At 38.4% G+C, this 16151-nt stretch overlaps 1 protein-coding gene and 1 non-coding gene across 2 annotated transcripts in view; one reads left to right on the top strand and one right to left on the bottom strand.

Moving 5' to 3' along the window:
• DNAH12 (dynein axonemal heavy chain 12) overlaps positions 1-16151 on the bottom strand; it is a 269687-nt gene that overhangs the window by 214607 nt on the left and 38929 nt on the right. Inside the window, exons 7-11 of the mRNA XM_063661044.1 lie at positions 8200-8389; positions 6556-6628; positions 5798-5956; positions 5069-5264; positions 1482-1670 (exon numbers count right to left, since the gene is read on the bottom strand). Coding sequence (XP_063517114.1) covers positions 1482-1670; positions 5069-5264; positions 5798-5956; positions 6556-6628; positions 8200-8389 — 807 coding nt within the window. The remainder of the gene's footprint in view (positions 1-1481; positions 1671-5068; positions 5265-5797; positions 5957-6555; positions 6629-8199; positions 8390-16151) is intronic.
• LOC129034317 (U6 spliceosomal RNA) lies at positions 9860-9965 on the top strand. The gene has a single exon (XR_008501820.1). It is a non-coding gene; the product is annotated as a U6 spliceosomal RNA (small nuclear RNA).

The following is a 16151-nucleotide window of genomic DNA, read 5'->3' as shown; positions in this document are numbered from 1 at the left end:
GTAGATTTTTTTTTTTTGGAGACAGAGTCTTGCTCTATCACCCAGGTTGGAGCACATTGGTGCGATCTCGGCTCACTGCAACCTCTGCCTCCCGGGTTCAAGCGATTCTCCTGCCTCAGCCTCCTGAATAGCTGGGATTACAGGCACACGCCACCACGCCCAGCTAATTTTTGTATTTTTAGAGATGGGGTTTCACCATGTTGGTCAGGCTGGTCTCAAACTCCTGACCTCGTGATCCACCCACCTCAGCCTCCAAAAGTGCTGGGATTACAAGCGTGAGCCACCATGCCTGGCCTATTTTTTGTATTTTAGTAGAGATGGGGTTTCACCATGTTGGTAAGGCTGGTCTTGAACTCCTGAGCTCAGGCAATCCGCCTGCCTCGTCCTCCCAAAGAGTTAGGATTACGGGCATGAGCCACTGCGCCCGGCCTACGTGTAGAACTTATACTATATTTTTAAACATTCTTTTCAGATTTCAGTGGCCCAAGAAAAAATAACTTGACATAAAATAATAATTTAAAATTGTATAGTTTGTAGTCTAACATAAAACAAGTTGGGCCAGGTTCAGCAGCACGTGCCTATTGTCCCAGCTACTTGGGAGGCTGAGGCAAGAAGATCACTTGAGCCCAGGAGTTCGAGGCAGCAGTGTGCTATGATCATGTCTGTGAATAGCCACTGCACTTCAGCCTAGGTAACACAGTGAGACCCTGTCTGAAACAAAACAAAACAAAGAAAACCTTAAGTTGGGTTAGTTTTCTATCATTCAACAAATATTTATTGACTAATTATTTATTGACAAATAAATATTTGACAAATATTTATTTATTTATTATGGGGGTTTTTTTTGTTTTGTTTTGTTTTGTTTTTTTTGAGACGGAGTCTCGCTCTGTCACCAGGCTGGAGTGCAGTGGGGTGATCTTGGCTCACTGCAACCTCCAACTCCCTGGTTCAAGGGATTTTCCTGCCTCAGCCTCCTGAGTAGCTGGGATTACAGGCATGCGCCACCATGCCCAGCTAATTTTTGTATTGTTAGTAGAGATGAGGTTTCACCATGATGGCCAGAATGGTCTTGATCTGCTGACCTTGTGTTCCGCCTGCCTCGGCCTCCTAAAGTGCTGGGATTACAGGTGTGAGCCACCACGCCCAGCCGACAAATATTTATTGACAAAGTAATTATGCCAGAAAGCTCTAGAAAGAACAAATATTAATTAGATCTTGTTCTAAAGAAGCTCACAACTCAGTAGAGGAGATGAGACATGCAAATAAAAAAATCAATTCATAGCTACAAGAAAAGTTCTAAGAAGGAAAATGTCATCTCCAGCCTTCAAGAGACTTTTTCAAAGAGAAAGCAATTTCTAATTTAAAATAATTGGGGGAGGAAAATAACACAAAGAGTCATAACATTGTATGTACATATACACTTCATAGAGATTCGACTCAAATAATTTAAAATTCTTTCCTGATGGGTAAAGATGTAATACCTGCAGAGCTTCGGCTATTCGTTCTACCAAACTCAAAACATTATCTTCCAAATCTTGAAAGGTAGGATAAAATTCCATTTTGTCATCATCAAATGTCAATTCTATCTTAAATATTGGCAGCCTTTGTTGATCTTTTGGGTCAAAGAGTTTTACAAATCCTTCTACAGTTCTCCTTAATAGATCCTTTAGCTGCATGATATAAATCACTGTTACTTTAGAGAGTACAAATTCAATCTTTAACTAAAATCAGTAAACTGATTATAATTGTCTATATCCGATTATAATTGTCTACAATTAAAACATCCTATCAATCCATTTAATTGAAAATTATCTTCAGCATACTATATATATGTGTATACACACATACACACACACACACACACATATATATATACATTTTTTTTTAAGACAGTGTCTCACTCTGTTGCCCAGACTGTAGTGCTGTGGTGCCATCATAGCTCACTGTAACCTTGAACTCCTGGGCTCAGGCAATCCTCCTGCCTCAGCCTCCTGAGTAGCTGGGACTACGGCGTGTGCCACCACACCCAGCTAATCAGCATATGTTCTTATTAATTTTTGTGGGTACATAGTAGGTGTATATAAGGGTTACATGAAATATTCTGATACAGGAATGTAATGTGTAATAGTCACATCAGGGTAAATGGGATTTCCATCACTTCAAGTATTTATCCTTTGTGTTACAAACAATCTAATTATGCTCTTTTAGTTATTTTTAAAGGGATGATTAAATTATGTTTTGCTGTAGTTACCCAGTTGTGCTAGCAAATGCTAGGTCTTATTCATTCATTCTTTTTTCTTTTCTTTTTTTCTTTTTTTTTTTCCTTTTTTCTTTTTGTTTGTTTTGTTTGCTTTTTGTTTTTGAGACAGCGTTGCCCAGGTTGGAGTGCAGTGGCAAGACCTCGACTCACTGCAACCTCTGCCTGCTGGGCTCAGGCCATCCTCTCACCTCAGCCTCCTGAGTAGCTGGAACTACATGCACAAGCTACCATGCCTGGCTAATTTTTGTATTTTTTGTAGAGACAGGGTTTTGCCACATTGCTCATGGCCGGTCTCAAACTCTTGAGCTCAAGTGACCCGCCTGCTTCGGCCTCCCACAGTGCTGGGATTACAGGCGTGAGCCACCACACTCAGCTTATTCACTCTTTCTAACTTTTTTTGTACCCATTAAACATCTCCACTTACCACCCACCCCACCCCCCGCCCACTTCTCCCACTACCTTTCCCAGCCTCTGGTAACCATCCTTCTACTCTTTATCTCCATTAGTTCAACTGTTTTAATTTGTAGCTCCCACAAATAAATGAGAACACATATTAACAAACGTAACCTAAAACAATAAATAGAACATTATATGCAAACCCTAATTTTGTTTTTGGTTTTGGTTTTGGTTTTGGTTTTGAGACAGAGTCTCACTCTGTTGGCCAGGCTGGAGTGCAATGCCACGATCTCGGCTCACTGCAACCTCTGTCTCCCGGGCTCAAGCAATTCTCCTGCCTCAGCCTCCTGAGTAGCTAGGATTACAGGTGCCTGCCATCACGCCTGCCTAATTTTTGTAGTTTTAGTAGAGACGGGGTTTCACCATGTTGGCCAGGCTGGTCTCGAACTCCTGACCTCAGGTAATCCACCCACCTTGGCCTCCCAAAGTGCTGGGATTACAGGTGTGAGCCACTGCGCTGAGCCTGTTTTTGTTTTTTAAGACTGGGTCTTGCTCTGTTGCCCAGGCTGGAGTGCAGTGGCACAATCATAGTTCACAGCAGGCTTGAGCTCCTGGGATCCTGGGCTCAAGCAATCCTCCCACCTCAGCCTCCTGAATAGCTGGGACAATAGGCATGAGCCACCATCCCTGGCTAATTTGTGATTTTTTTTCTAGAGACAGTGTCTCACTTTGTTTCCCAAGCTGGTCTTGAACTCCTGGGCTCAAGTGATCCTCCCACCTCAGCCTCCCAAAGTGCTGAGATTACGGGTGTGAGCCACCACACCCAGCCAAACCTTAATTTTTTAATAAAATATCAACGATCTTAAAATGATGACTCAGAACTTTTCACATTCTTTAGTAATTCTGTCCCTGGTACAGAAAATGTTCCAGAAGATCAAACAACATGGTAAAGACTGAAGACAGGGGAGGCCTGACAGTCAGAGGTAAGTATGTAATAGGGGGACATGCACACAGAGTGAGGTACGGTGGAATGCTAGAGCTGGCTCCTGTCCTTTCAAGAGCCAATTGTTAAATATTCAAGAATTTTGTGAGCCAGTTGCTAAACTCTTAGAAGCTCGAAATTTACCACTGTGGAAATATTTACACCACAGAAGTCGACAAGCACTACAAATCAGGGTAATTATCTTTTTCTTTTATTTGTTTATTTGTTTGTTTATTTATTTATTATGTTGAGACAGAGTCTCACTCTGTTGCCCAGGCTGGAATACAGTGGCACAATCTGGGCTCACCACAACCTCCGCCTCTCAGTCTCAAACTATTCTCGTGCCTCAGCCTCCCGAGTGGCTGAGATTACTAGCATATGCCACCACACCTGGCTAATTTTTGTATTTTCAGTAGAGAGGAGGTTTTGCCATGTTGGCCAGGCTGGTCTTGAACTCCTGAGCTCAAGTGATCCACCTGCCTGGGCCTCCCAAAGTGCTGGTATAGGTGTGAGCCACCGTGCCCAGCCTCAGGGTGATTTTCTTTTCTGGAGAGCCATATTTCTAGCACACTACTGGGTGAAGGTAAAGCCACTGGAACTTAGAAACGTGCCCAAGGAGCTTCTAAAGTACGAATAATGGTTTCTTATAGAGAACCAACTGTTGGGAATTTAGCCTAGCAGACAAACATGGTTCTAAATGATCTTCAAGACATTCCTCATCTCTTTACTTTTATTAAATAATCACAGTCCTCTTAGGAGGGTAAAGGTAGAAAGGAAACCATGTATATTAGTTACAGCATTACATACTAGATATTAAATATGTATATTATCCTTTTAAATATGCTAGACAAAATTCATGGAATTGTTGGAGGTCTTTACCAAAAGGGGAAGTTTTTCTTCAAAACTATTTTTCTAGAATTGTATATCTTCAACAGTGAAAATTTGAAGAGGCCATAAATAGAATTTCATAAAATTAAAAATTCCCTATTTGTCATTTAAAGATGATCAATAACTTTAAAAATTTTTTCCACCAGATACTTCTTATACAATGATCAATAACATTTTAAACCAAGATTTTACTGAGAACAAAATGAGAATCAATCAACTTGGAATCTAATAAATTCAAAAATATGTTACTAGAATAGTTCTTTTGTTAACATACTCCAAATAAAGCTATAATTAACTTATATATCCTTTAGGCATGAGCCAAGTAATTACTCATAATACTAATATATACTTCTAGATTTCCTTTCATTTTAGATAGTTTCAGAAACTCAGTATTTTTCTGCTAAAATTATTTAAATAAAATTACAGTAGAAATATTTTAATTTATTTCAAAATAATTACTTAGCACTATGTTTACATAGAATTCTATTTAAAATATTGAATTTTAATAACATTATCATTTAATATATATAAAGTGTATTTACCTGATTTGACATAAGTGTGGAAACACAGCTATAAAATGCATCCAGTTTTTCAGGTTTAACACCTTCTAGTGCCTCCTTCTTGGTAAAGAGATTTATAACCTTTGGATACCACGTATTCATTATCTTCTCTTCTGCTTTTCTAGTTTGTATTGATAGATCAGTTTTCAGTGATTCACAGTCAATTGGACCTTTAGCTCTATTTATGAGAAAAAGAAATGTGATTTGAAGCAAATGATACATATTGGTCTTAAAACACAATTGTTGGGCCGGGCTCAGTGGTTCACACCTGTGATCTCAGCACTTTGGGAGGCTGAGGCAGGCAGATCACGAGGTCAGGAGTTCGAGACCAACCTGGCCAACATGGTACAACCCCATCTCTACTAAAAATACGAAAATTAGCTGGGTGTGGTGGTGTGCGCCTGTAATCCCAGCTACTTGGAAGGCTGAGGCAGGAGAATTGCTTGAACCAGGGAGACAGAGGTTGCAGTGAGCCGAGATCGCACCATTGCACTCCAGCCTAGATGACAGAGCAAGACTCCATCACGAAAAAAAAAAAAAAAAAACCACACAATTGTTGAAACAAACAAGATACATTTTTTTAAACTCTAAAATCTAGAGAAAAGTGTTGAAGATTTAGGAATCCGTTTTAAAAATTATACAGTCAAAAATATAGACTCAAGCAAGGAGACATTCAAATTTTAAATTTAATTAATAAATACAGGATTTTACCTAATTCCTGTGAAGTCCAACAAAACTGTATCAGCAAATGTTGTATAACCAAGGTCCAGTAACATTTTCATAGTTGGATGAATAATGTGCAAATTAGAGAATATTTGATTTCTTGCCTGCACATAGCTAGAATGCCAAGGATTAGAATAATCTAGGCCTCTGGAAAAGCAAAACACCATATCAAACATGATTAAAATAATACACCCTAAACTTTAGGAAACAATGCTTATAACATGAAATTAGTATTGAAGTGAGAAAACTGGGGCTTGAGAAGAGGGAACTGTGGTCAGCAATGGGAACCTTAAGATATATGCATTTAATAAAAACACATCAAGAACTCAGAACTGCATTATCTTCAGAGAGAACAGAAATAATTTATGAGTAAGGCAGAGTGATGGGCCAGATCTGAGAGCTCTGCTAACTTCCACTGTGCTTTGGCTCAGTTATCCCGGTAAAAATGAAAGAACACAGTCTTCAGGACTAAAGAAAACGCTAGAGAAATCTGTCTGGCATACACCAAAGCTTACTCAAGGCTAAGTTAAGCTATGCATTCATAAAGATCTCCCCAGTTATGTATGCAGAACTAAACAAGCATAGTAGAGAGAATACCTCTGGGGGAAAAACAAGAGTACTTTATTTTTTAGATGTGTTCAAAATATCTTTGAGCACCACAATTGTATACTTGAATGTAAGATCAGTTTATTTTTTATCTATATCAAAAATTGGATGAAGTACTGTTTTTAAAATAATTTACTCACACAGGAGATTCAGGTAAAGGACCTCCTTCATCTTCAAGCCATTTAACTGGTGGTTTCACAAGAACGCTCTGCACTAAAATACATGGATATATTAATGCTTCTTGAAAATCTCTGCACAATCTATTAACATCAAAGTTTCTAACTTTTGATTTTGGATGGTATAGTTTACTGTGCATTAAAAGGAATGTAAGAAAAAACTCCTTTATTTGAAACAAAATCAAGTTCTTGGTACTATTTTGGCCTTACTTTAGAGGAGAGTTCAGATGAAGAAAAGCTTTAATAAGATCTCAGTTTTTCACATTCCATCTACTCAAAAGTCACTAGCATGGCCACTTAAAAAAATGCATTTCATGGTGGCTACCAGGGGCTGGGAGGATGTTGGTCACAGGCCACAAAATTTCAGTTAGATAGGAGGGAACAAGTTCAAGAGATTATACAACATGGAGGCCAAGCGCAGTGGCTCATGCCTATAATCCCAGCACTTTGGGAGGCCGAGGAGGGCAGATCACCTGAGGTCAGGAGTTCGAGACCAGGCTGGCCAACATGGTGAAACCCTGTCTCTACTAAAAATACAAAAATTAGCTGGGCATGGTGGCAGGCACCTGTAGTCCCAGCTACTTGGGAGGCTGAGGCAGGAGAATCGCTTGAACCTGGAAGGTGGAGGTTGCAGTGAGCTGAGATTGCACCACTGCACTCTAGCCTGGGCGACAGAGTGAGACTCCATCACAAACAAAAAAAAAAAAAGAAGGAAAGCAATTATACAACATAGTGACCAGTTAGTAACAATTTATTGTACCCTTGAAAATTGTCAAGAGTAGATTTTATGTTCCCACCACACACAAAAAATGATAAATATGTGGAAAAAATGCATCAGTTAATTAGCTCAATTTAGCTATTCCACACATATTTCAAAACGTATTGTACATGATAATTATATACAATTTTTATTTGTCAATTTTTATAAAGGAAAAAAGTTTATTCTAAAAATAGCAAAGATTATACCCCTAATAAATCTCCCAAAACACATTAGTATTTTCTAGCAAACCTATAAATAGTATAGATAAAATCATAAAGACAAAGTAAAAAATCAAAGAGATGTTAGCTAATAAAAAAATACAAAAAGTATCCTTAAATTGTAAGGATTTTGACTTAAGTATAGGCTCAAAACAAAAACTTTAAATAAAAATCGTATCTATGAAATACATATAGTTTAGGCTGGGCTGAGTGGCTCAGCCTGTAATCCCAGCACTTTGGGAGGCTGAGGTGGGTGGATGGCTTGAGCCCAGGAGTTCTAGACCAGCTTGGTCAACATGGTGAAACTACATCTCTACCAAAAAATAAAAAAATTAGCTGGGCATAGTGGTGTGTGCCTGAAGTTCCAGGTACTCGGGAGGCTGAGGTAGGGGAATCGCTTCAACTCAGCAGGCGGAGGCTGCAGTGAGCCGAAATAGCACCACTGCACTCCAGCCTGGGCGACAGAGACCATGTCTCGAAGAAAAAAATAAAAAGAAAAGAAGAAAAAAAACAGATATAGTTTAAATACATAGTGTTCATTATTCATTTTGCTTATTTCTATTTTTGATTCAGTGGGGTTGGGGGGAGGCCAAGGTGAAAGAAGCCTGGTATGTGTTAGACGCTACTTACCCAAATATCTCCTCATGCTGTTTTCAAAGTCACTTGACACCTCATTTATGAGACTTTCAAGAAGTTCTTCTCTTTCTTTCCCTTCCTTTAGAGACTCAGGTATCAGCCTTAACATGTGATCCAGCCATTCCTGCTGAATAGGTACTATAGGACTACTTTCTACACATTGCTTCATATAAATATAGTTGAACTGAGAACATAAGAAGAAATTAAATGTTCTGCAGGGTTGTATCATTTCATTGTAACTCCTGAACTCTCTCTTCCTAAGACAACATTTTTTCAGATTAAAGATATTCTGAAAAATAACATTTTCAGAATAAAAACCATTTAATCCAAAAGTACATCCTACAAATAAACCATTTTATCTTTTTCTTTATTTATGATGAATTCTTGCCAAATTAATATTCTTGGTATAGTCTTCATTTTCTCAAGGCAAAACAAAGATTCTTTACCTAACTTATTATTCCTTATTATCTAACTTATTATTATAATATATCCACCGATTCAACAAATATTCAGACATTGTTCTAAACGCTGAGTATATAGTAGCTGAATGAAACAGACAAAGCCCATGCTGTCTTGAGATTATATTCCAGTACAATAGTAGTATAATATAATTTCATAAATTCTCCCATAAGAATGAATAGTCTGACTAAAAATAGACATGAATGAATGAAAAGACACTTGATCTTAGTAAAGACATTTTAACGTCATAAAAATTTCAGTTTTCCCAAAATTGATTTAACACAATACCAATAAAAATATCTACATACATTTTTATGGAATTAGATAAGTTGATCCTAAAGTTCCTGTGGAAAAATAAACATGCAAGAATAGCCAAGAAAACCCTAAGAAAGAAAATCTGCAGTGGAGGGCCAGCCCTAGGAGACATTAGAACATACCAGAAAGCTTGGTGTAGCACAGGTGTATGAATAGACAGACCAGTAGAAAACAACGGAAAGTCCAAAAATACACCAGTATATCAGAAAATTTAGCATACGATAAACATGGCATCTCAAATCACTGGGAAAAATATCAAGGTTTTAATAACTATTTCTGGAACAACTGGTTAGCCATTTGGAAAAAGATAAAATAATTCATACCTTCCACCATACATAAGAATAAACTCCAGAATTTAACTTAAACAATGAAACTATACAAGGATCAGGAAGAAAAACATAGATGAAGTCTTTTATAACCTGAGTATAGGAAAAACCTTCCTAGCTATGATTCAAATATTAGATACAAAAAAGGAAACAAGTGATAGATTAATTTTTACTACATAAAAACATAAATGTTTGCATAACAAAAACAATTTAAAATGTCAAAAGACAATTGACAATCTGGCAGAAAATATTTGCAACATACATCTCAGACAAAGTGTAAAGAATGCTTTAAAATTTAAGGGATGGGTGAACCTTAAGGACATTATGCTAAGTGAAATAAGCCAATCACAAGAAAACAAGTATTGCATTATTCCACTTACATAAAGTAAATAGAGCAGTTAAATTTATAGAAACAGAAAACAAAATAGTAGTTGCCAGGGGCTACAGGGAAGAGGAAATGAGGAGCTGTTATTTAATAAGTATAGAGTTTCAGTTTTGAAGATGAAAATGTTCTGGAGATTTGCTGCACAAGAATGTGAAAATACTACTAAACGGTGCTTGCTTTGGCAGCACATACACTGCAATTGGAATGATACAGAGAAGGTCAGCATGGCCCCTGTGCAAGGATGCACAGAAATTTGTGAAGCATTCCATATTTTTGAAACAATAGATGCTGGCGAGGCTGTGGAGAAACAGGAACGCTTTTACGCTGTTGGTGGGAATGTAAATTAGTTCAACCATTGTGGAAGACAGTATGGCGATTCTTCAAGTATCTAGAACCAGAAATACCTTTTGACCCAGCAATCCCATTACTGGGAATACACCCAAAGAAATATAAATCATTCTACTATAAAGACACGCACACACATATGTTTATTGCAGCACTACTTACAATAGCAAAGTCATGGAACCAACACAAATGCCCATCAATGATAGACTGGATAAAGAAAATGTGGTACATGGCCAGGCATGGTGGCTCACACCTGTAATCCCAACACTTTGGGAGGCCGAGGCGGGTGGATCATGAAGTCAGGAGTTGAAGACCAGCCTGGCCAAGATGGTGAAACCCCGTCTCTACTAAAAATACAAAAAAAATTAGCCAGCCAGGCGTGGTGGTGGGCACCTGTAATTCTAGCTACTCGGGAGGCTGGGGCAGAGAATTGCTTGAACCCAGGAAGCAGAGATTGCAGTGAGCCGAGATCGCGCCACTGCACTCCAGCCTAGCAACAGAGCGAGACTTCATCTCAAAAAAAAAAAAAAAAAAAGTGGTACATATACACCATGGAATACTACACAGGCATAAAAAGGAATGAGATCATGTCCTTTGCAGGGACATGGATGAAGCTGAAAGCCATCATCCTCAGCAAACTAACAGAGGAATGGAAAACCAAACACCGCATGTTCTCACTCATAAGTGGGAGGTGAACAATGAGAACACGTGGACACAGGGAGGGGAACAACACAAACCAAAGCCCATTGGGGGATGGAGGGCAAGGAGATGGAACCTAGAGAATGGGTCAATAGGTGCAGCAAACCACCATGGCACACGTATACCTATGTAACAAACCTGCATGTTCTGCACACGTATCCCGGAACGTAAAGTAAAATTTAAAAAATTATAATAAAAAAAGAAAATACTACTAAACTGTACCCTTAAAAATGGTTAAGATGGTTTCATGTTATGTGTATTTTATCACAATTTGTAAACATTTAGGGGGAAATAACATCAAAACTACAACAGAAAAATGGGCAGAAGATATAAACTAACATTTCACAATAACAATATAATTAAAATGGCACTTAAACCATATTTTAAATGTATAATCTTACTCATAATTACAGAGAGCAAATTTAAACTACCCTGAGATACCATCTGTCACATATCAGATTGACAAAAATTTTTTTTAAATATGACCCCCACATTCTTTTGTGAAACTATGGGGAAGCAAACACTCTCATAAATTGCTAGCACATTTTGGAGAGAAATTTTGCAATATCTAATAAGACTACATATTGAAGTCCCACTTACAGAAATTAAAACAATACCTCCAGCAGTATGAAAGCATACATATACAAGGTATTCATTGCAGCAAAATACTGGAAACATTTAAGAGTGGCTGATGCATACATTCATGTTCTGTGCAGCAATAGTGAAAAATGAGAGAGATCTCTAAAAATTGATATGGAGCGGTTTCTAGGATACATTATTAAGTTAAAAACAAAATGCGGACGGGCGCAGTGGCTCACGCCTGTAATCCCAGCACTTTGGGAGGCTGAGGCGGGCGGATCACCTGAGATCAGGAGTTCGAAACCAGCCTGGCCAACATGGTGAAACCCCATCTCTACTAAAAATACAAAAATTAGCTGGGCACGGTGGTGGGCACCTGTAATCCCAGCTACTCGGGAGGCTGAGGCAGGAGAATCGCTTGAACCTGGGAGGCAGAGGTTGCAGTGAGCCGAGATTGTGCCACTGCACTCCAGCCTGGGTGACAGAGTAAGACTCTGTCTCAAAAAAAAAAAAAAAAAAAAAAGAAAAAGAAATAAACAAACAAAAAAAAAGCAAAATGCAAGAGTATCTACAGTATGATGCATTTTGTATAAGATAAAAGGAAATAAGAAAACACACCTGTTCATTTGTAAAAAAATTAAGCACAGGAAGGATAAATCAAAAATTAATGAGATTGGTTATATGAAAGAGTAGCTTGGAACAGATAGAAAGTATGGGGGCATGGGAACAGGGTAGAAGGGATGGGAGATGCTTCTCTGAGGTGTACTTTTGGTATAGTTCTGATTTTAAACCTTGCTGTTGTTTTACCTGCTCAAAGTATAAGTAAAAAATATCAACATGAATGAGGGAGAAAAGAAACTCCAAATGAAAACAAACCAATGAACCTACCTGAATTTCAAGTTATTAATAATTACCTAGCTGAAAATGTATTAATAATTACCTACTGAAAAGGAGTGTAGAACTAACAAATACTGAACACAATATTTTAACCATATATCCTTATGCTAAGTACAAAAGACTATAGGTGAATATTAAACTATGGTGAGGTTTGTTTTTCACAGTAGTATGAGTTAGCAATTTTGAAATTATTTATGTATACTCTAGGATTTAACAAAATAAGTAAACCTTGTGGCTAATGGATGAAAGCCAGATTCCTCACTATCAGAGAAGGGAGCTATGCATAGAAAATGGGGGACAGGCTAGAATAAACCCTGGGGTGTTACTGGAATAGGAGGTATCAGTATGAATCCATGGGTTTTGAAAGAGAGAGAGAGAGAGAAATAATTATTCTCTAGATCTTCTGCTGAGAAAGCCAGGAAGCAATGACGCTCAGTATTGAGGAGCACATTTAACACACAAATCATGGTTTTTAAATACCATTCTCCACTAAAAGGAGCCAAAAATCCCTGGAGAAATGACTGATTACAGGGCTAGAATAGAAAAAGTATATATAGCATGATCTTGGAATATCTTATTGTGCCAGAAAGTAAGGATGTGCTCAAAGAATGATGGGATATGTAAAAAAAGATGAAAGAGTCAACTTTAAGGGCTCCCACTGGCCAAATGTGGAACAACTAGAACTTCAGAATTAGTAATAAAGCCAGGCCTGTGGCTCATGCCTGTAATCCCAGCTACTCAGGAGGCTGGGGTGGGAGGATGGCTTGAGCCCAGGAGTTCAAGGCTGCAGTGAGCCATGATCACAACACTGCTCTCCAGCCTGGGTGACAGAGCAAAACCCCATCTCTACAAAATAATAATTATTAATAATAATAATACATTATAACTTAATGGTTAAAATAAAAATCTATAGTCCACACTGATCTAAATGAACGAATAAGTGAAGAAAAATATTAAAAGTTCTTTCCTACTACAGAATTCCAATAAAAAATGTAAAAGAAATGATAGAAAAATTACTATTTGGCAACAACCATAGTAATCATTGTTACAGGCAAAGATGTTAACATTATGGGAACAGATAAAGCATACAGGGGAATTCTTTGTACTCTTTTTTGCAAATTTTCCATATGTCTAAAATTATTTTGAGATAAAAAGATATTTTAAATGTGTAGCCTAGATGGACATTTTTTCTTTTGTCTCTTACTTTAATTTTTTTCAATTAGTTGCTCACTCCAAAATTCTTACAGAAAGACGTTTTCTATGTCCACTCCATTAATGTACTGCTTAGTCTTTTTTTTTTTTTTTTAGATGGAGTCTCCCTCTGTCGCCCAGGCTGGAGTGCAATGGCATGATCTCGGCTCACTGCAACCTCCACCTCCTGGGTTCAAGCGATGTTCCTGCCTCAGCCTCCTGAGTAGCTGGGATTACAGGCGTGGGTCACCATGCCCGGCTAATTTTTTTCTTTTTAGTAGACATGGGGTTTCACCATGTTGGTCAGGCTGGTCTCGAACTCCTGACCTCGTGATCCACCCGACTCGGCCTCCCAAAGTGCTGGGAGTACAGGCATGAGCCACCATGCCCAGCCCATGTACTGCTTAATCTTAAAAGTCTTGTGTGATAGTCTCCAATCCCTCACTACATCAATGGGCTGACCTCTGTCTAGCAATGAACTTGGTCCTCTCCCTGCTCCAGCTCTTCCCTCCTTTCTAGATGATCTTAATAATAAGTGTCGGCAATTACCCTGCAAAATCAGACCAAAGCCTAAGAATCATCCTTGGTTCCTCTTTTTCTCACTGCCCACATGCACCCTATCTGCAAGTCCTGTCGCATTTACATCCAAAATATATCCTGAGTCTAACAATTTCTCTCTAGCTCTATTGCTATCACTCTAGTCTAAACTATTCTCTCTCACCTAGACTGTTATCTTGTACAACTACCTGGTTCTTCCTTTATATTTTTGCCATAGCCACAATCCTTCTAAAGAATCTAAGTGGGCTTTTTCATATAATTGTCAAAGTGACTTTTTATCATTAAAAGTAAATCAAGTTATGTTACCCCATGGGTAGAATCCTCCAATGACTTCCAATTGCCACTCTGAGTAAAATCCAAGCAACTTACCATAGCCTACAAGGCCCTTATATCTGGCTCCTGACCCCCTTTTCAAGTTTATTTTATACTTTCCCATGAGCTCAATCAGCAGCTGGCCTTCTTTCAGTTCCTGGAACATACCCAGTTGTTTTCTCCTTCAGGTAACTTAAACTTAGCTGTTCCCTCTGTTGGGAAATTCTCAACCCCAGGTCTTTCCACGGCTGGCTCCTTTCTACCATTCAGGTCTCCATAAATGTCACCACCTCAGGGATGCCTTCTCTAACCACCTGCCTAATATGGCCCCACTCCCTCACCAGTCACTACCATATTACCCTGTATTTCCTTCATAGTACTTATCACAATTTTATTTATTAAATGAAATAGAAAAATTTTGTTTATTTGATTATTATATGTCTTCCTCATTAAAGTAAAAGCTTCATAAGGGCTTATATGTCCATCTTGTCCATCAATCTTCAGCATCTAGCACAGGATCAAGTATGCATAGATATTTGTTAAGAATCTCATGAATAAATAAATTATACAAACAAAGATGATATTTTCTCAATACCCCAAACCTATAGCAGTTCTAGAAAGCAGGTCAGGGTCAAGCACTGAAATATTAGATAGAAAACTAAGCTTGAATAAAATTATTATATGACTATATAGTGAAAGGAAATTTATTGAATGTGGTTTTTGTTGCAGAAATAAAGAAAGAAAAAATGAAATTTAAATGCATTATTCTAATTATGTGTCTATAACTTACACCTTTCTAAAACCATTTCATCTCCTAAAATAGAAATATGTTTGACCCTTAGAATTAAAGTATATAATCTTCCTTAGCAAAACACTATCTAAGTCAAGTGATGTACTTTCAAAATTTTTCTTGAAAACTTCCTGGCCCAGCACAGTGGCTCATGCCTGTAATCCCAGCACTTTGGGAGGTCGAAGCAGGTGGATCCCTTTCAGCTCAGGAGTGAGAGACCAGTCTGGGCAACATGGGGAAACCCCATCTCTACAATAAATAAATAAATAAAAATTGTCCAAGCGTGGTGCCTCGCACCTGTAGTCCCAGCTCCCCGGGAGGCTGAGGCTAAGAGATCGCTTGAGCCTGGGAAGCAGATGTTGCAGTAAGCCAAGATCACTCCCCTGCACAACAGCCTGGGTGACAGAGTGAGAAACTGTCTCAAAAAACAGAAAAAATTAAAAAAAAACTTTCTATATTATGCCCTCACTGTAGTCTCTTCACACTTCTATTATAACAGCTATTATATTTTATTGAACATGTGTTTTTATATTTATTCATTCATCAATCATTCATTAAGTAACTATTTTTGGTGCTCGATATCATAGTAGTTGATTAAGAAGCAATTCCTGGCCAGGAACAGTGGCTCACACCTGTAATCCCAGCACTTTGGGAAGCTGAAGCAGGTGGATCACTTGAGGTCAGGAGTTTGAGACCAGCCTGGCCAACATGGTGAAACCTTGTCTCTACTAAAAATACAAAAAATTAGCCAGGCATGGTGGCATGTGCCTGTAATCCCAGCTATTTGGGAGCCTGAGGCACAAGAATTGCTTGAAGCCGGGAGGTGGAGGTTGCAATGAGCTTAGATTGCCCCACTGGATTCCAGCCTGGGTGACAGAGCAAGACTACTCTGTCTCAAAAAAAAAAAAAAAGAAAAGAAAGAAAGAAAAGCTGCTGTTGGCTGCTGTGGTCAAGACAAGAGATGAAGCTCTGATCTAAGGCTAGGACAAGAAAATGACTGTTTTGAGAACTATATAGAGCTCTTGGGAACTAAGTATATGGGAGGGAGGTAGTTGGGGAGGGGGAAAAAGAAGTTCAGATTCAGATATTT

Source organism: Pongo pygmaeus, chromosome 2 (assembly GCF_028885625.2).
Source record: "Pongo pygmaeus isolate AG05252 chromosome 2, NHGRI_mPonPyg2-v2.0_pri, whole genome shotgun sequence".
Taxonomy (NCBI): Eukaryota; Metazoa; Chordata; class Mammalia; order Primates; family Hominidae; genus Pongo; species Pongo pygmaeus.
The sequence above is the reverse complement of the archived record's forward strand: the minus strand, read 5'-3'. Positions and strand labels throughout refer to the sequence as shown.